A 19,898-nucleotide genomic window follows, 5' to 3' on the forward strand; every position below is an offset into this window, starting at 1 on the left:
CGGCCAGGGGGTCGAGGTCAAGGTCCAGGGGCCCCTCCCTCTGATTCCCCCTCCAAGTGGGTCTGGGGGTGGCGGGGGCCGGGGGAACCTGTCCCGGTTTCCACAACCCTTTCCCTGGGGAACAGTCACCAGAGGCCCCGGGGTGTGTGTGTGGGGAGGGGGTATCAAGGTAAGGGGGCAAGGGTGGGGAGAGGCAGGGGGGAGTCGGCGGAGTCTCCCCCAGCGTCTGAGGGCTCCTCGATCTTTCTGAGCGGGAGGAAAAGGGAAACTCCGTTAAGGTCAAGTTGGGGCGACAGAAGCTCCAGCGACTGAAGTCGTTTGAAGTGTCTTTCCGAGCCAGTCCATTATATGCGGGCCCGGTCCTCCCTTCCCCACCTCTCTCTTCCCTCTCCACCCCTCGTCGCCCTCTCATCCCCATTCCAGGTCCTCCCCATCCCTCGTACTCTACCTTCCCTACCACGCTTACCACTGCCCCACTCCTCCTACTTCTCATTTAGTGGTTTTTATTGAGTGCTTTTTGGGTGCAGAGCACTGTACTAAGCATTTGGGAGAGTACAATATAACAGAATTGATAGACATGTTCCCTGCCCACCAGGAGCTTAGAGTCTAGAGGGGAAGACCGACATTAAAATAAATGAAGGATATGTACATAAGTGCTGTGGGGCTGAGGGTGGGGTGAATATCCAGTGCTTAAAGGGTACAGAACCAAATGCAAGGGTTGATACAGAAGGGAGAGGGAGTAGGGAAAACGAGGGCTTTGTCGGGGAAGGTATCTTGGAGGGGATGTGATTTTAATAAGGCTTTGAAGGTGGGGAAGGTGATTGTCAGATATGAAGAGGGAGGCAGTTCCAGGCCAGAGGCAGAAGAGGGGTGAGGGATCAGTGGTGAGAAAGATAAGATCAAGGTATAATGAGTACGTTGGCATTAGAGGAGAGAAGTGAGTATTGCTGGGTGGTAGTAAAAAATCATTAAAGTAAAATAGGAGGGGGCAAGGTGATTGAGTCCTTTAAAGCCAGTGGTAACAAGTTTCTGTTTGATGTGGAAGTGAATGGACATCCACTGGAGGTTATCGAGGAGTGGAGAAACACGGATGGAACTTTAAAAAAAAAATGATCCAGGAAGCAGAGTTTAGTGTGGACTGGAGTAGAGAGAGGCAAGAGGCAAGAAGGTCAGCAAGGATGCTGATGCAGGAGTCAAGGTGGGGAAGGATAAATGCTTGAATGAATGCAGTAGGATGGAGAGGAAAGTGGATTTTAGCAATGAACTAGAAGGATTTGGTGACATTTAATATGTAGGGTGTTTGAAAGAGATAAGTCAAGGATAATGCCAACGTTACAGTCTTGTGAGACCGGGAGGATGCTGGTGCTTTCTACAGTGATGGGAAAGTCACAGGGAGGACAGGATTTGGGTAGGAAAATGGGGAGTTTTCTTTTGGGCTTGTTAAGTTTTAGGCATCAGTGAGACATCAAGTAGAGATGTCTAAAAGGCTGGAGGAAATAGGAGCCCGCGGAGAAGGAAAAAGATCAGGATCAGAAATGTAGATTTGGGAATCATCTCTGTAGTGTTGGTAGTTGAATCCATGAGAGCAAATGAGTTCTCCAAGTGGGTGGGTATAGTTAGAGAATAGAAGGGGCCCCAGAATTGAGCCTTGAGGGATCTCCATAGTTACAGGTGGAAGGTAGGGGAGAAGCCCATTAAAGAGCCTGAGAATGAGTGGCTAGAGACTTAGGAGGAGAACCAGGAAGGGCAGTATCACTTAACTTGTCTGTGCCTCAGTTACCTCACCTGTAATAAATGTGGATTAAGCATGTGAGCCCCATGTGGAACAAGGACTGTGTCCCACCTGATTACCTGGTATCTACCCCAATGCTTAGAACAATGCCTGGCACATAGTAACTGCTTAACAAATACCATTAAAAAATACCCCGGAGTGGCCAGAAAGACTGGAACCAGAGGAGGACATTGTCAGTGAAGTCAAAGTTAGATAATGTTTCTGGAAGAAGGGGGTGATCCACAGCATCACAGGCAGGAGAGGCGTTGAAGATTAAGATGGAGTCTGTTGGATTTGTCAAGAAGAGCTCACTGGTGACCTTAGAGAGGATAAGTTCTGTGAGGTGAAGGAGGTGGAAATCAGATTTGGTGGGCTTAAGGAAAGAAGTGGAGAAGAAAAAATGGAGGCAGAGGGTGTAGACAACTTGCTTGAGGAGTTAGGAAAGGTAGGATGGTAACTGGAGAGTGCGGTAGGTCAAGGGATGGTGCTTTTTTTTTAGGATAGGGGATCATGGGATTGTTTAAAAGCAGCGGAGAAGAAACCAAAGGCCAAGTTCTGATGGATTTTCATTTTCTGTGTTGCAGTGGCTCTGAGAACCAGATCGGATCATCACAACACTTGCCCGAAGACCTCTCTACCACAAAGTGTGTGGGGGTCATGATGCGGCCGCCACCACAGAGCTCCCTACAAAACACTGGCAGCCTGGGGCAGGAGGGCCGAGGAAAGAGCCAAGTGAAGGGGACTGGATCAGAGAGGTTGGTGGATTCAGCCCCTGCCAGTGGGAGAAGGCTGTCTTGCACAGAAGAGGCTACAGTCCCTGGGAAACCAGATGGAGCTAATGGACCAGCAAGAACTATCCCTATGGCCACAGGGTCCAGCCAAGATAGCAACCCAGGGAGATCCTCCCAGGTAAGGCCCCGGGGTCTTGGCAGAGCAGAACAAGGCAAGGTACTGAGCCCCCACGTTCCTGGTTCTGAGGTGGCCTCAGGAAAAAGACCCAAGAGAGTCAGAGTTGCAGCATCAGGAAGAACTCAACAACTTGTGCCAGTTACAGTCTCCATGGAGTTTCCAGGTGAGCCACTGCCCAAGGGATGGCCAGGTTGGAGTGGAAGGGCACCGAAGGTTGTGGGCCTGAGGCTGGGGTTTGGAAGAGGCTGGGCCAGATGTGATGGGGCCAGCATCAGGGCTGGAAGGGGTCAGGGAAAGGGAGGCCAGAGGGAGGCCAGAGCCCTACTAAGCTCCAGCTTCTGCCCCAGCCCAGCCCCTGACCCACTCCCAACCTCAGGAGCGAGGATGGTTGCCCATCGGTGGGGCACTAAGCCCAGTGGGGAGGGCTACCAGCTCTTGGGGGCCCAGTCTGCAGGGATGACATTGGTTTTGGAGGCTAGAGGGGCCCAGCAACTCCAGTTCAGATTTGGGCTCAACCCAGAAGCAGTATGGCAAGGTGGATGGATAGAACATGGGTCTGGGAGTTTGAAGGTCATGGGTTCCAATCGTAACTGCGGAACTTGTCTGCTGTGTGGCCTTGGGCAAGTTACTTCACTTTTCTGTGTCTGTTACCTCATCTGTAAAAAGGTGATTTAAACTGTGAGCCTCATGTGGAATACGGACTGTGTCCAACCCTATTTGCTTGTATCCACCCCAGTCCTTAGTACAGTGCACATAGTAAGCGCTTAACAAATACCACAATTATTATTATTATCTCTGGGGGGACAAACGGGGAGGGACTTTCCAGGGTAGGGCTAAGGTGCAGGAAGAAGAGGGTAGTGAGGATTCAGGGATTCAGGCCAGTGCCTCACTCTGTTGGAGTCGTTGGGGGTGGGCTAGAGGGGCAGGGCAGCTGAAGCCGCTGACTCTGTGTTTCCAGCCCACGACAAGGCCCAAGCTCATTCTCTGACCATGAAGTCTGTGGATGGGGACGGCGTCCCGGTGGATCCAGCGAGCATTTCCAAGACCCCCGGGGGAGACCAGGCACTGCAGCCACTGAGGCCGGGCCAGAGGCAGGACCTATTCTTTTATGTGGGGGGCACAAATGGTGCTACACTGTAAGTAGACTCCCCATTATTTCCAGAGGGCCCTCTTGCAGCGTAATCCTTACTTCCTGCTCCCCTGTGTCCAGCCTCACCCTCAGTCCACTATCCCCAACACTGTCACCTGCTCCAGGGTCCAGAGTCCCAATTCTGGCCTTCCCAAATCTCCCGGAGGGCAGGCCTGGTCCCACATTGCTCCACCACAACAGCCTCCAGGCTCATGGGGTGGTCCCTCGGAATAGCCCCTTTGCCCCCAGCCCCCCACCCTTAGGGAGGCAGTCCGAGGGCCCAGCCCCATGCCCAAAGCTCGCTCGCTTAGCCTGCCCCCATGCCCCAGCCCAGCTCCTATGCCCCCCAGTCCAGCCCCCATGCCCCCAGGGAAGCAGCCCCAGGGGCAACCTCCCATGCTCTTCCAGGGTGAGTGCCTACTGCCTGAGCCAGGGCTGGCAGCGCCTCCAGGACCCTCAAAGGCAGGACTATCAGCTGAAATGGTGCGAGGCCAAGAGCCACCAGGCCTATTCCAGCTTCAGGGAAGGTGCGCCACAGTTGGTATTGTGGACCCTTCTCCCATCACCTGCAGGGGCACTGGGTCCCAGGCCCGGGCCTGGGTTTGGGAGAAATGGGATAGGTGGACGGGCAGGTGAGCCAACCTTCCAGTTTGGGGCAGAGCTAGGGCCCAGCCTGTTGTCTGTGTTTTGTTTTGTTTTGCTACCCAGGCAAGCAGCTTATGTACCAGATCCCCAACAACAAACACCTGACGACCAAGATTGGACTCCTGAACAGCCTTAGGGAATACGGCCGGATCATGAGCAGGGTCAGCAGGCTTGCCATTCACCCCCGGTGAGCCCCTTCCCCCCAGCCCTCTGTACAGGCCCACTTTCTGGACCCAGGAACCCTCTTATCCAGACCAGGTGCCTGTGTCTTCCCCCACTCTGGTCCCTTCCCCTCCTGGGGCCATGTCCTCTCCTCTCTGGGAGCCTGATGATTCAGCACCTGGGAACAGGCCATATGGAAGGCAATAGTCAAATGGATTGGGAATGCAGCGTAGCCTAGTGGAAAGAGCAGGGGCCTGGGAATCAGAGGACCTGGGTTCTAATCCCAGCTCTACCAACAAGAACAGGTATTTAATCCCCATTCTCCCTTCCACTTAGATTCTGAACTCCTTGCAGGATAGGGACTCTGTCTGACCTAATTGACTTGTAATTTTTTTAAAGAAGAGGAAGAAGAGAATGGACAGATGAATGTGTGGATAAGAAAGTCTGAAAATAGCAGGGCATGTAACTCACGTCATACTCACAATGGGAGGTGTAAGTGTATGATAGCAGAGGAGATGGCAGTGAATGAGAAGCAGTGTGGTCTAGTGGATAGATCACAGGTCTGGGAGTCAGAAGGCCATGGGTTCTAATCCTAGCTCTGCCACTTGTCTGCTGTTGTGACCTTAAGCAAGTCACTTAAATTCTCTGTGCCTCAGTTACTTCAACTATAAAATGGAGATTAAAACCGTGAGTCCCATGTGGGTCAGGGACTCTATCCAACCTGATTAGCTTGTATCTATCCTAGTGCTTAGTACAGTGCATAGCACATAGTAAATGCTTAACAAATACTACCAAAAAAACCCAAAAAGAAAGAAAAACCCTAGATAATTCCCTGAACTTGCCTAGCACCCCTCTCCCACAGTATTCTGTGAGCCTGGGAGAGAAAAGGATCATTAATCCTTAATTACAGAGCAGGAAACTGAGGCCCAGAGGGGTCAAGTAGTGATTCGTTCTAGGTCAACAAGCAGACCAGTATTAGACCCAGGATTGGAACCAGGTCTCCTGATTCCTAGTGCAGCGCTTTTTCCACTAGGACATGCCACTTCCCAGCTCTTGATTTGCATTTACACTGCCTCTCCACTTTTCCTTTCCTACCTGCCCCCTGCAAACCTGTAGCAGGACTCTGAAAATGGAGGAATTTTTCCCAGAGACCTTCCGCCTGGACGTGAAGGATGAGCGAGAAGCCTTCTATACATTGTTTGATGGTGAGAGAATAACCAGGGCCAGTAGGGGGTCAAGCTCACACAGGCAGTGATGTGGCTGGTTGGGGAAAAAGTTCCCCACACCACTTGCCCCCAAGGGTCTCCCACCCACTCCCCAAGAACAGTGGAGGGTCAGCTCAGTGATAGTGCTGGATATTTGGTGGTGATTCCACGGGGGTGGACTCAAGAGCCAAGCTGGTGTTGACAGGGTGATTTGGCTAGGAGATTTTGTTTCCTTGTGGCCTCCTGATTGGCTGAGAGTCACCTGACTGACAGCTGCTACTCAGGAGTAGTGGTGGCTCTATGCTGCTCCTTCATCCCACCTAAATGCTAAGTACTGCCCTGAGCACCCCACTGTGGCAGCCTGGTGAGGGTTACAGGGTTGGGTGGCCATGTCTGCCCTCTGCAGGAACCATGCCCCCCCAACTCCTGGAACTGTATCCTGCCCTCTCCAGGACCTTGCATTCCCTCCCCATCAGGAGGGGGATCACAATATCTCTATGTCTCTGCCTACAGAAACCCAGATGTGGATCTGCAAGCCTACCAGTTCCAACCAGGGCAAAGGGATTTTCCTGCTCCAGCGTCTAGAGGATGTGGCTTCTCTCCTTATGGACATAAATACCCTTGAGGGAAAATCCAGCTACAGGAGGCTGTCATTCCGGGGTTCCCAGCCCCGCATTGTCCAGAGGTATCTAGACCTGTGGGGCTTAGTTGTGGTATTTGTCAAGCGCCATTATGTGCCAAGCACCATACCAAGCCGGGGGTGGGGGTAGATACAAGACAATCAAACCGAAAGGCATCTCCCTGAGGGACTGTGAAGTGCTGGCTGCCCAATTTTTGGCTGGGTCGGGTCGGTTGACCCCAATCTCGGCCATCATGGCCATTCTGGGAGATGGACAGCCCAGGACCAAAGTCCTAATTCAAATCCTGTAGGGTCAAGCAACATCCGGTTACTGTGCCAACTGTTTCATCGGTCCAACGGTGGTTGACCATGTCTGCTGGCAGAACACCTGGCCCTGGGGTTGGGAAGGACTGGACTGGGTGGATTGCAGGAATAGAGCTGGAAGTGGGCCAGGGCTGGGGCTGGGCCAGGGCCAGGACTATGGTTGGGACTAGATGGGTTGGAGTCAGAATTCGGGGAGGAATTGAGTGAAGCTCAGATTGGGGTCTGGGTGGGGTCAGGATCTTAGTATGTAAATAATTTGCCATTGAGTGGACCCATATAGTGTGTCCAGTCAGGACTCTGTCTCCAACAGGGGCACCAGGATCCTTGGAAGGACCAGGTGCTGGTTGTCTTCCTGGACATCCACTCTTACAGTCAGGGATGGACCATCCAACACCGCTGACTCTCCCCTCTCCATCCCTGATTCTCCCTCCCGTGATCCATCATGGAACTTCCAACACCCCCACTCTCCCCTCTCCATCCCTGACTCTCTTCCATGACCCAATATAGACCATCCAACACCCCGACCCTCCCCTTTCCAAACCTGATTCCACCAGTGACCCAGAATGATCAATCAAACAACCAATCAGTGGCATTTATTGAGCACTTACTGTGTGTAGAGCACTGTACTAAGCACTTGGGAGAGTACAATATAATGATATAATACACATTCCCTACCCACAACAAGCTTACAGTCTAGAAGGGGAGATAGACATTAATATAAATAATGGATTTTACATAGGTGCTGTGGGCCTGATGGGGTGAATAAAGGGAGCAAATCAGGGTGAGGCAGAAGGGAGTGGGTGAGTAGGAAATGAGGGCTTAGGGAAGGCCTTTTGGAAGAGATGTGTCTTCAATATGGCTTTGAAGGTGAGGAGAGTAATCTTCTGTCGGATATGAAGAGGCTAGAGACAGTGTGTTGGTGAGAGGTTGGTGGTGAGATAGATGAGTCTGAGGTACAGTGAGTAGGTTGGCATTAGAGGAGCAAAATGAGCAGGCTGGATTGTAGTTAGGTGAATAGTGAGGTGAGGTAGGAGGGGGAAAGGTGATTAAATGCTTTAAAGCCTACGGATGGGCAATCACGGGAGGTTCTTGAGGAGTGGGGAAACATGAACTGAACATTTTTGTAGAAAAATGATCTGAGCAGCAAAGTGAAGTAAAAACTAGGGTGGAGAGAGACAGGAGGCAGGGGGGTCATCAAGGAGGCTGATACAGTAATCAAGGTGGGATAGGATAAATGCTTGGATTAATGAAGTAGTAATTTAGATGGAGAGGAAAGGGCAAATTTTTTGTTCATTTTGGCCTATCCAACACTCCTGACTCTTCCCTCTCCATCCCTTTTTCTCCCTCCATTGATCCGCACAGACTTCCCAACACCCCTGACTCTCCCCTTTCCAAACCTGACTCCCCGGGTGACCTAGCATAGATCATCCAACCCCTGTGGCTCCCCACATCTCCATCCCTGACTCTCCCCCAATGACCCAATATGGATTGCTCATCCAAGAGTTGATCCAAACCCCTAGAGGTCTTCAGTTTTCCCCGATGGTAACACACAGTTACTCACCACACATTCCTGCACACCCGAGGCCAGCTTGACCCTCTGAAAGACAGATGTTAGGGGTGCCTGTCCTGACGGTGTCCTGGGTATTGATTCTTGTGGCAGGAAGTGGAGGAGCAATGTTGCTTAGTGGATAGAGCATGAGCCTAGGAATCAGAAGGACATGGGTTCTGATCCCTGCTCCACCACTTGTCAGCTGTGTGACCTTGGGAAAGTCACTTCACTTTGCTGTGCCGCAGTTACCTCATCTGTAAAATGGGGATTAATGCTGCGAGCCCCAGGTCGGACATGAACTATGTCCTAACCTGATTAGCTTGTATCTACCCCAGTGCTCAGAACAGTGCTTGACACATAGTAAGCTCTTAACAAATGCCATCATCATCATCATCAGGAAGATCCCAGCTCAAGATTGGACCAGAGAATTGATTGTGTCTGAAACCCCTTAAAGGCCCCCTGCTCTCCCCCTGCCCCGGCCCCTGTGAGGGAGTAGAAATTCACTCAGAAATGGCATTTCCATGTCTCCTGTGCTTGGAGTTTCTTCACTAGGGTGGGCATGGCCTTGGGGCCTCTCTATCCACTTCTGACATGGTGATCTGTTGCCAAATTGTACTTTCCAAGCACTTAGAACAGTACTCTGCACACAGTAAGTTCTCAATAAATGGCCGAATGAATTGTACTTTCCAAGTGCTTAGTATAATACTCTGCATACAGTAATCGCTCAAATAGAATGAATGAATTCTAATAATAATAATAATGATGGTATTTGTTGGGCACTTACCACTGTTCTAGGCTCTGGGGGGGATACAAGGTGATCGGGTTGTTCCACATGGGGCTCACAGTCATGATCCCCATTTTGCAGATGAGGTAGCTGAGGCCCAGAGAGGTTGAGTGACTTACCCAGGGTCATACAGCTGACGGGTGGTGGAGATGGGATTGGAACCCACGACCTCTGACTCCCAGGCCCGTGCTCTTTCCACTGGGTCATGCTACTTCTCTTCTTCTGCTGTAAAATGGGGATGAAGACTGTGAGTCCTACGTGGGACAGCCAGTTGACCCTGCATCTCCCCCAGCGCTTGGAACAATGCTCTGCACATAGCGCTAACAAATACCAACATTATTATTATTACGCCCTGCTGCTTCACCTTCCAGGCTGCCCGCCCTCAAAACCCTCAAAACCCTCTGGCCTAAGGACAATCCTGCCGTCGCCCCCTGGGCCACGTCCTCCCGTGGTCCCGGAACGCCCTCCCTCCTCACCTCCGCCAAACTCATTCTCTTCCCCTTTTCAAAACCCTACTTACAGCTCTCCTCCTCCAAGAGGCCTTCCCAGACTGAGCTCCCCTTTTCTGTCTGCTCCCTCCGTCTGCTCCCTCTACCCCCCCTTCACCTCTCCGCAGCTAAACCCTCTTCTCCCCCCTTTCCCTCTGCTCCTCCCCCTCTCCCGTCCCATCCCCTTAGCACTGTACTCGTCCGCTCAACTGTATATATCTTCATCACCCTATTTATTTTGTTTAATGAGATGTACATCACCCTGCTTCTATTTATTTGCTATTGTTTTAATGAGATGTTCTTCCCCTTGATTCTATTTATTGCCATTGTTCTTGTCTGTCCGTCTCTCCCGATTAGACTGTAAACCCGTCAATGGGCAGGGACTGTCTCTATCTGTTACCGATTTGTACATTCCAAGCGCTTAGTACAGTGCTCTGCACATAGTAAGAGCTCAATAAATGCTACTGAATGAATGAATGCTTTCCAAGCCCTTAGTGCAGTGCTCTGCACACAGTAAGCACTCAATAAATACAATCGAGTGAATGAATGAATGAATGAATTGTACTTTCCAAGTGCTAAGTACAGTACCCTGCACACAGTAAGCCAAACTAACTCTCCTCCCCTCTTCAAAGCTCTACTGAGGGCTCACCTCCTCCAGGAGGCCTTCCCAGACTGAGCCCTCACATTCCCTCTGCTCCTCCCCTCCCCATTCCCCCTCCCTCCCTCTGTTCTACCCACTTCCCCTCCCCAAAGCACTTGTGCATACTTGTATATATTATTTATTACTCTATTTTATTAGTGATGTGTATATATCTGATTCTATTTATCTATTTTGATGGTATTGATGCCTGACTACTTGTTCTGTTTCGCTGTCTGTCTCCCCCTTTTAGACTGTGAGCCCGTTGTTGGGCAGGGATTGTCTCTACCTGTTGCCAAACTGTATATTCCAAGTGCTTAGTACAGTGCTCTGCACACAGTAAGTGCTCAATAAATACGATTGAATGAATGAATGAATCTGCAGCCCTGGGGTTGGCTCAGCAGGCACCAGGACCCCTGCCCAGCTGCTGCCTGGAATGGCATGGTCGAGGCTGCCACGAGTGACCGCTGACCCCCCGGCCCTGCAGGTACATCCAGAACCCACTGCTTGTGGACGGAAGGAAGTTTGACGTCCGCTCATACCTGCTCATCGCCTGCGTAGAGCCCTTCGTCGTGCTCTTCAGCCATGGCTACGTCCGCCTGACCCTCAGCCCCTACGACCCCCTGTCCAAGGACCTGACCAGGCACCTGACCAATCAGGTAAAACCATGGGGGCCCCACTGTCCAGTTTCCAGTGGTGGGAGGGGCAGGCACCCTAAGGCTCAGATAGGTTGGGTGAGAGAGGGGTCATGGGCTGCAGAGATATGGAGAGATGAGCTGGGAAGCCATTCCCCCCAGGTCCCTCTGCAGTCAAAGCCTCCCCGTGAGGTGAGGGGAAGAAGGGGAAGGGGGAGGATCTCCCCGCTCCCATCTCCTGCCAATCCCTGGCCCGACCCAGCCGGGCCTACCCAGTCCATGCAGAAGAAACACCCCCTGTACCGGCTGCGGAAAGAGGAGACAGTGTGGAGCATGGAACGCCTCAACAGCTACATCAATGACAAGTTCTGCAAAGACAAGCGACTCCCTTTGAACTGGGTCCTCACTGCCTTTACGGTGAGCCCGGTCTGGCCATTGGCCCTTCCCTCCCCCTCTCTTCCTCCCTGGCCAGGACAGAGAGCCACTAGGGAGGCCAGAGAGGGTCTCGTTTGTATGGAGTAGTGGATAGAGCTCAGACCTGAGAGTCAGAAGGTCATGGGTTCTAATCCCTGCTCTGCCACTTGTGTGCTGTGTGACCTGACATCTCTGGTCACTTACTTCACTTTACTTCTCTGTGTCTCAGTTACCTCATCTGTAAAATGGGGATTGAGACTCTGAGCCCCATGTGGGACAGGGACTGTGTCCAACCTGATATGCTTGTATCCACCCCAGAGCTTAGTACAGTGCCTGGCACATTGTAAGCTCTTAACAAATACTGTAATTATTATTATTATTATGGGCCACTTTGGGGCAGGGGGGAATGGGGCTGAGTACATGGCTTGTGTTGAGCTCTGGTTGATTGACTGATTGATTGAGCTCCTATTGTGCACTGAACACTGTGCTAAATGTCAGAAAAAATCCAAATCAAATCATTCAGACAAGGCCCCTGTCCTCCACCAGGCTCTTAGTTAATAAGTGGAGGAGAAGACAATGAATCGGTAGTATTTGTTGAGAACCTACTGTGCACCAAACACTGTACTGAGTGCTTGGGAGAGTACAGTGGAGTTAGTAGACATTTTACCTGCTCATAAGGACCTTATAATTTAGAGGATGAGACAGACACTAAAATAAATTACAGGTGGAAGGGAGTGCTAAAGCACTGACACTTGCCCAGGGATAGACAGAGGGAGGAAGGTGTGTGTTCGGCAGGGTAATTGGAGGTGGGGTGAGGGGGTGGTCCCCTGGCCTAGAAATCCCCAAATGAAGTCACCTTCCCCTACGGTTGTCCGGGAGGGCAGGGGCAGGGACGAAGGGACCCTCTAAGGGTTTCACCCACCGGGGCGCTGGCTCACTGCAGAGGCGAATGCAACAGATCATGACCCAGTGTTTCCTGGCCACCAAATCCAAGCTGGACAGCAAGCTGGGCTATTTCGACCTCATCGGCTGCGACTTCCTGATTGACGAGGACTTCAAGGTGCGTCCCGGCGCCGGTCACTCGGAGTCCGAGTCCTCCCCTGGACTCCCTGGCCAGTCCTGGGGGCAAGAGGGAGGGAGGGGAGGGGGTCCAGAGTGGGACTCTTTGAGTGAGCACTGTAGTAGGGTGAGGGAACACTGGGTGAGCAATGTTGGAGTGAGAGCACTAGCGTTCTCCCTCGTTGCCCCTGTGCAGAAGCACCAATCGCCCCGCACTCCGGCTCTGCAGAAGGGGAAGACGTTACGGGGAGGGTGTGAGAGCCCCATGCGGGGCCTGGACACGGTGTCCTCTGCTGCCCGCCCTCCCCCGAGAAAACGAACTCGGCCAGGGCCCGGCCCCCATCTGCGGCCTACTAGTAGCCTTGGGTTGGAGGGAGGGGTCCCGGCCGTCCCGTGGTGAAACCTTCCGAGGGTCTCCTCCACCTGGGACAGAGCGGAGGAGGCTCCTGGACAGGTGTGACCTCCGCCCGGCCCGGCAGGTGTGGCTCCTGGAGATGAACGCGAACCCCGCCCTGCACACTCACTGTCGGGTGCTGCGCGACCTCATCCCCAGCCTTGTCCACGAGACCTTGGGTGAGAGCTCGCCCCCACCCCCCCAACCCCGGCTCCCCTTCCCCCGTGAGCCCCATCCGGTGGGGAAGGGCGGGAATCGGGTCAGGCCTTCGTCCGCAGGCAGAGCCTAATTTAGCCCTAGGGTTCCCGCCTTGCCCCTCTCCTTCCTCTTTTGCCCCCCCGCTTCCCTTCTTTTTCTCTCCCTCCTTGTCCTATTCTCTCTCTCCCTCTCACCTGGTCATTCATTCATTCAATAGTATTTATTGAGTGCTTACTATGTGCACAGCGCTTTACTAAGCGCTTGGATTGCACAATACGGCAACAGATAGAGACCATTCCTGCCCAATGATGGGCTCACAGTCTAAATGGGGGAGACAGACAGCAAAGCAAAACAGAACAAAACAAAAACAAGACAACATCATCAAGATAAATAGGATCAAGGGGATGTACACCTCATTAAGAAAATAAATAGGGTGATAATATATACAAATGAGCACAGTGCTGAGGGGAGGGAGGGGAGGGGGAGCAGAGGGAAAGGGGGGCTCAGTCTGGGAAGGCCTCCTGGAGGAGGTGAGCTCTCAGTAGGGCTTTGAAAAGGGGAAGAGAGTTAGTTTGGCGGACGTGAGGAGGGAAGGCATTCCAGGACAGCGGTCGGACGTGGGCCAGGGACCGATGGCGGGTTAAGCGTGAACAGGGGGCAGTGAGGAGGTGAGCGGCAGAGGAGCGGAGGGTAGAGGGTGGTCAGTAGAAAGAGAGAAGGGAGGTGAGAGACCTTTGAAGCCAAGAGCGAGGAGATTTTGTTTCGTGCGAAGGTTGATAGGCAACCACTGGAGGTTTTTGAGGAGGGGAGTGACAACCAGAGCGTTCTTTCCTATGCCCTCTCTGTCCTCTCTCCCCACTTCCTCTCTCCTGATCTCCTCTGCTTTCCTCCCCCCACCCCCCACCCCCGGGTTCCCTCCTCTCTCCCCTCGTTCTCTCCTGGTTCTCTCCTCTTCTCCTTCGCTCTCTCCTGGTCCTCTCCTCTACCCTCTCCTCTCCTGATCTCCCCCTCCCCCCACCATTTTGCTCCCTCCCTCTTTCCTGATCCTCTCCTCTCTCCCCTCCCCCTCTCCTGGTCCCCTCCTCTCTCCTGGTCATTTCCTCTCTCCCCTCCCTCTCTTCTGGTCCTCCCCTCTCCTGATCCCCTCTCCTCTCTCCTGATCCCCTCTCCTCTCTCTCCTGATCCCCTCTCCTCTCTCTCCTGTCTTCTTTCTTCCTTCATCCTTCCTCCCTCTCCCCCTTCTCTCCCTCTCTTTCACTCTTCCCCATCTTTCTCTCTTCGCCTCTTCTCCTTCCTCTCCCTTCTCCCCCCTCCACCTACCTCGTTCCCTTCCAACTCTCCCCCTTTCCGTTCTCTTCCCGGCGCGGCCCCTCCGCTGACCCCTCCGCTGGCCCAGACCTGGCCCTGGAGACTTTCCACAAAAGCCTGCGGAGGGAGACGGTGTTGCCGCTGGAAAGGCAGCGCCGCTTCGTGCTGCTCTACCTGGGGTCTTCGACCCCGCGACCCGGGCCCGGACCCCCGCCCCCGGTCCCGCCTTCGCGGAGCCGGCGTCGCCCCCCACCCCCTCCGGCCCCGGCCTCCAGTTCCTATCAGGACGGAACCCGCCCCCCGGGAGGCTCCCCACCCGGACTCCAAACCCAGGCGTCCGGCCTCCATCCGTCCGACCCCTCCCCCAAATCCGCCTCGGTCCCTCAGGGGGGCGGCTGCGCGGCCGGAGCCTCTGAAGGACGGGTGACCCCCCGGGACCCAGGACTCCCGGAGTCCCCGCAAGCCAGATTGGCCCGGGCCACCCTGTCCCCTCCAGCAGGTCCTGCCGCGGCCCGGGACGCCCCCTCCCCATCCCGGGAGCCCCCACCTCCAGCCAGGACCCTCGAGGAGGACAGAGGGGACCCCGCCTCCAAGGATTTGTAGCCAGGAGGGGCTGCGTGTTTGGGGTGGGGGGAAGAGTGGGGCCGGGCTCTTATATGTGGATTAAAGCGATCTGGCCAAAACTCACTCCGGGACCGCCCTCCGCCTTGCGTTTTTCACAACCCCCCGGGGGTCGTGTTTGCGGGATCTTTGGGGATGGGGAGGGAATTTAGGTAGGGAGGGTGAGAATTGGGGGCCACCTGCCATCCTCCCTCGGTTCCAGTGGCCGGCTGGCCCTCGGGCACTGTTTGGGGCACTGGAAGTCCTGCTGGCTCCAGAGTTGTGACCGGGGCGGTGGCCGCGCTGCTGTCCGTGTCCGGCCGGGCCCTCGGGTCTTGTCCTTTTGCGCTGCAGCCACGGCCACGGTCAACACCTGGACAGCGGCGATCGGAGCCGGAAATCGGACACCTCGGGACAGGACGCTGGAAGAGTCCCTCTATCGTCTCCCCCATCCCGCAAACCCACCGCAAACCGCAATACCCCCTCGCGCCCTTAGGGACCACGGGTAGGGGCGGTGCCCCCTTGTCCAGCGGGACCAGCCCTTCCACCACCGGCACAGGTGGATGTCCAGGGCTGGGAGAACCTCCCGGCTGCGGACTCTGGCCCCAAGGATGGACGCGCGGCCCCCAATCTCCTTGTCTGGCGGTTCTGGGGCTCTACGTCTTCCATGTCTCTCCCCCTGCCACCCATGCTTGACCCGTGACCCCCCCACCGTGGGGTCTCCCCCCTAGCGCAGCTCCTGCTGCGGGCTGGGGATGCACAGACACGGGTGGGGACAAGTGCTCAGCCTGGGGCTGTAAGGATTGGTGTGTCCAGCTGGGCCAACCAGGTGCCCAGCTGCCCAAAGGTGGGAAGAGCCGTAATGTAGCTAAGTGCAGGGGCTGGGGTCCCTGAGGCATAGAAGGGGCTCCCCAAGAGTCTCTGCCCATCAAACTCCTCCCCCTTCCTACTTCCTCTTCCCCTTTCTCCCTCCCCCTGTTTCAGTGGGTAGCCTGCACTGGACAGGGTGAGCAGGGAGAGTCTGGGGGTTCAGATCACCAGCACCCCTGGCCTCTGGCCTCTCTCCCTGCACATGGGCCCGGCCCTGCAGGGGAATGGCTGGTGCAGAGTTAGGGGATCCTATTCACACTGGCCATACTGGGAGCTGGGCAGTGCTGGACGTGAACTTGGAAACCCCCCAAACAAAAATTGGAGTTTGGGGCGGCTGGGAACGGGCAACCCAGAGCAAACCCTGCCTCAGGATCATGTCATCCTTGCAGCACACTGTTATGAGAACCAGCGTGGCCTAGTGGAATGAGCCCGGGCTTGGGAGTCAGAGGGCATGGGCTCTAATCCTGGCTCTGTCACTTGTTTTCTGTGTGACCTTAGGTCAGTCACTTTATTTCTCTGTACTTTAGTTCCCTCATCTTTAAAAATGGGGATTAAAACTCTGAGTCCCCTGTGGGACACAGACTTTGTCCAAACTGATTAGCTTGTATCTACCCCAGTGCTTAGAACAGTACCTAAACAAATACCTTAAAAAGAAAATGAACAGCCCCCCCAAAAAAACATAGACAAGGAAGTAGAAAAACAAATCAAGGCCAATACATCCTTCTGTAGACTCAAACAGGGTGCTTAGTCCAGCTTTGTTTCCTGTGTAATAATAATAATAATAATGGAATTTGTAAGTACTTACTATATGCCAGGTACTGAACTAAGTGCTGGGGTTGTTTACAAGCACATAGGGCTGGACACAGTCCCTGTCCCACACAGGGCTCACAGTCTTAATCCACGTTTTACAGATGAGGTAACTGAGTCACAGAGAAGTGAAATGATTTGCCCAAGGCCACACAGCAGACAAGTGGTGGAGCTGGAATTAGAATCCATGATCTTCTGACTTCCAGGCCCATGCTCTATTCACTATTCCATGCTGCCTCTTCTCTGGTGCAGGTAGACAACTGAGTTGCATCATCAGCTTCTCGGGCCTGGCTGACTCAGAGAAGCAATGGTTTGCTAGCATTTGCTTGAATTCTTGGGTTTGTGGTTTAGGGGGCAGTCAGCCGCAAGTGGCACATTTCTCAGTGATCCTGTTGAGGACTTTGGGTGGTGCTCCATAGCTGGTCCATTGGAAGAGTTCCCAGAAGAGAAGCAGCATTATCTAGTGGATAGGGCACTGGCCTGGGAATCAGAAGGACCTGGGTTCTAATCTCAACTCTTCCACTTGTCTTCTGTGTGACCCTGGGCAAGTCACTTCACTTCTCTGTGCCTCAGTTTTCCTGTTCATCTCCCCCTTTTCCTCTGCTCCCCCTCCCCTCCCCATTACCCCGACTCTCTCCTTCTGCTCTACCCCTCTCCCCACCCCACAGCACTTGTGTATATATGTACATATTTATTATTCTATTTATTTTATTAATGATGTGTATATATCTATAATTCTATCTATTTATATTGATGCTATTGATGCCTGTTTACTTGTTTTGATGCCTGTCTCCCCAATTCTAGACTGTGAGCCCGTTGTTGGGCAGGGATTGTCACTATTTGCTGCTGATTTTTACTTTCCAAGCACTTAGTACAGTGTTCTGCACACAGTAAGTGCTCAATAAATATGACTGAATGAATGAATTTAGACTGTGAGCCCCATGCAGGACAGAGACTGTGTCCAACCCAATTATCTTATATCCACCCCAGTGCTTAGAATAGTCCTGGCACATAGTAAGCATTTAACAAAAACCACAATTACTATTATTATTTTTATCTGAAGCCACACAGTGACTAAAGAGGAGTCTTTGATCGACAGTAGCTGATCCAGGAGGATTCTGGCTAGGAAATTGACAGCAATGGAGAGTTATGAAACACCTCTATAAATCAATCAATCAGTGGTACTTACTGAGCGTTTACTATGTGTAGCCCGTAGTTGGGCAGGGATTGTCTCTATCTTGCCAAATTGTTCATATCAAGCATTTAGTACAGTGCTCTGCACACAGTAAGCACTCAATAAATACTATTGAATGAATGAATGAATGTGTAGAGCACTGTACTAAGCTCTTGGAAAAGTACATTACAACAGAATTAGCAGACATAGTCCCTGCCCATATCGAGTGTATGGTCTAGAGGGGGGGCAGGTATTATTAGGAATAAATAAGTAACTTATAATAATTAGTTTAGGGTTCTGTGGGGTTGGGAGTGGGGCAAATATCAAATGCCCAAAGGTCACAGATCCAAGAGCAGATGATGTCTTTGAGATCCCGTGGCATCTCCCCAATATTTGAGGAAGAGCTTTTTTTAAATGGTATTTGTTAAGTGCTTACTATGTTCCAGGCAACAGGGGTAGATACAAACTAGTCCGGCTGGACACAGTCCCTGTCCTACATGGGGCTCACTGTTTTAATTCCCATTTTACAGTTAACTGAGCCACAGAGAAGTTAAGTAATTTCAGCAAAGTCCCACAGCAAAGTGGCAGAGCCAAGATTAGAACCCAGGTCCTTGACTCTCAGGACCATGCTCTATCCACTAGCTTAGACAGGGTCTTCTCACCATGCTTGAAGATCTAGGCAGGTTTGCCATCAGATCAGGGTACTTTGCCATGCTTCATGGCTCTGACAGTGGACAGAATGCTGTGCTGGGTGCCTACTCTGCACAGAGCATTGTGTTCAGCCTGGTCACTGCCTTCAAGGAGTTTACAATCTAATGGGCAGGGAGCAGGTACTTATAATATATAAATGAAGGAAACAAGAATGAAAACACAGATACAAGTGATGAAAGCAAGGAAACAAATATTTCCTTCCCAGACTAAGCCTTTTATTTCCCTTATCTGCCCTCCCCTCTGTGTCCACTACACACTTTGCTGTGTACTCCTTAAACACTTTGATACTCACCCCAGCCCCACAATACTTCTGTAAATATTCTTATTCTCTATTTCTCCAACCCTAATCTATTTCTGTGGCAGGGGATGTATTTACCAACTCTGTATATTGTACTCTACCAAGCACTTGGTACAGTGCTCTGCAAACAGTAAGTGTTCAATAAATACAATTGATTAACTTCTTTCTCCCCCTATAAACTCTAATCTTCTTGTGGGCAGGGATTGTGTCTATCAATTCTGTTGTACTGTACTCTCCCAAGCACTTAGCATAGTGCTCTGCATACAGTAAACATTCAGTAAATACCACTGATTGACTGAATGACAGCCATACAGCTCTGGATGTCTTCCACTTTGGCCCCACCACCTGTCATATGTTAATTTCTTCTTCTTTTTATGGTATTTAAGTGCTTATTATGTTCCAGGCACTGTACTAAGCAATGGAGTAGATACAAGCTAATCAGGTTGGACACAATCCCTTTTCTCATATGGGGCTCACAGCCTTAATTCCCCTTTTACAGATGAGGTAACTAAGTCACAGAGAATTTAGGTACGTTCTTAAACTTGAACAGCAGCCAGTACAATGTTCCATGAGCAGAAGGAGGTCAATAAATACTATTAATTGAATGAAAGACACAGTCACAGAGTCAGAGAGACATAACATTAGTGCTATTACTAATATTAATAGTTGCAGGGTGTGCTAAGCACTTACAATGTGCCAGGGATTGTACTAAGAGCTGGGGTCGATACAAGGAAATCGGATTGGAAGCAGTCCCTGTCCCGCATAGGGCTCACAGTTTCAAGAGGAGAAGCAGCGGGGCTCAGTGGAAAGAGCACGGGCTGGGGAGTCAGACGTCATGGGTTCAAATCTTGTCAGCTGTGTGACTTTGGGCAACTTAACTTCTCTGTGCCTCAGTTCCCTCATCTGTAAAATGGGGATTAAGACTGTGAGCCCCACGTGGGACAACCTGATTCCCCTATGTCTACCCCAGCGCTTAGAACAGTGCTCGGCACGTAGTAAGCGCTTAACAAATACCAACATTATTATTATTATTATTAAGTCACAACTTCTCTGTACCTCAGTGACCCCATCTGTAAAATGGGCATGAAGACCGTGAGCCCTACGTGGGGCAACCTGATCACCTTGTATCCTTCCAGCGCTTAGAACAGTGCTTTGCACATAGTAAGCGCTTAACAAATGCCATTATTATTATTATTAATAATTTCCAT

The 19,898-nt window shown here is 52.1% G+C and overlaps 1 protein-coding gene across 3 annotated transcripts; it reads left to right on the plus strand.

Moving 5' to 3' along the window:
• The first annotated feature begins 4 nt into the window (after window positions 1–4).
• TTLL10 (tubulin tyrosine ligase like 10) lies at window positions 5–14,925 on the plus strand. Of its 3 annotated transcripts, none has more exons than XM_029064621.2 (12): window positions 5–56; window positions 2,356–2,843; window positions 3,639–3,816; window positions 4,218–4,336; window positions 4,518–4,641; window positions 5,733–5,821; window positions 6,335–6,506; window positions 10,710–10,881; window positions 11,134–11,274; window positions 12,215–12,331; window positions 12,810–12,903; window positions 14,319–14,925. In XM_029064621.2, the coding sequence occupies exons 2-12, from the start codon at window positions 2,429–2,431 to the stop codon at window positions 14,831–14,833; spliced, it is 2,136 nt and encodes a 711-aa protein (XP_028920454.1). In that variant the 5' UTR covers window positions 5–56; window positions 2,356–2,428; the 3' UTR covers window positions 14,834–14,925. The 3 variants fall into 3 exon arrangements, with proteins under 3 accessions (XP_028920454.1, XP_028920455.1, XP_028920458.1); XM_029064622.2 differs by lacking the exon at window positions 5–56 and adding an exon at window positions 86–169; XM_029064625.2 differs by lacking the exon at window positions 5–56 and having other exon boundaries at window positions 2,591–2,680.
• Window positions 14,926–19,898: the final 4,973 nt, after the last annotated feature.

The sequence above is a fragment of the Ornithorhynchus anatinus genome, chromosome 5, assembly GCF_004115215.2.
Source record: "Ornithorhynchus anatinus isolate Pmale09 chromosome 5, mOrnAna1.pri.v4, whole genome shotgun sequence".
Lineage (NCBI taxonomy): Eukaryota > Metazoa > Chordata > Mammalia > Monotremata > Ornithorhynchidae > Ornithorhynchus > Ornithorhynchus anatinus.

What these genes read in the sequence shown, in the direction of transcription:
- TTLL10 (XM_029064621.2), top strand. Translation starts at nt 2,429, where the DNA reads ATGATGCGGCCGCCACCACAGAGCTCCCTACAAAACACTGGCAGCCTG. An exon ending in CCAGGCACCTGACCAATCAG is followed by an intron (nt 10,882 to 11,133) that starts GTAAAACCATGG and finishes GGGCCTACCCAG; the next exon opens with TCCATGCAGAAGAAACACCC. An exon ending in CCTTGTCCACGAGACCTTGG is followed by an intron (nt 12,904 to 14,318) that starts GTGAGAGCTCGC and finishes CCGCTGGCCCAG; the next exon opens with ACCTGGCCCTGGAGACTTTC.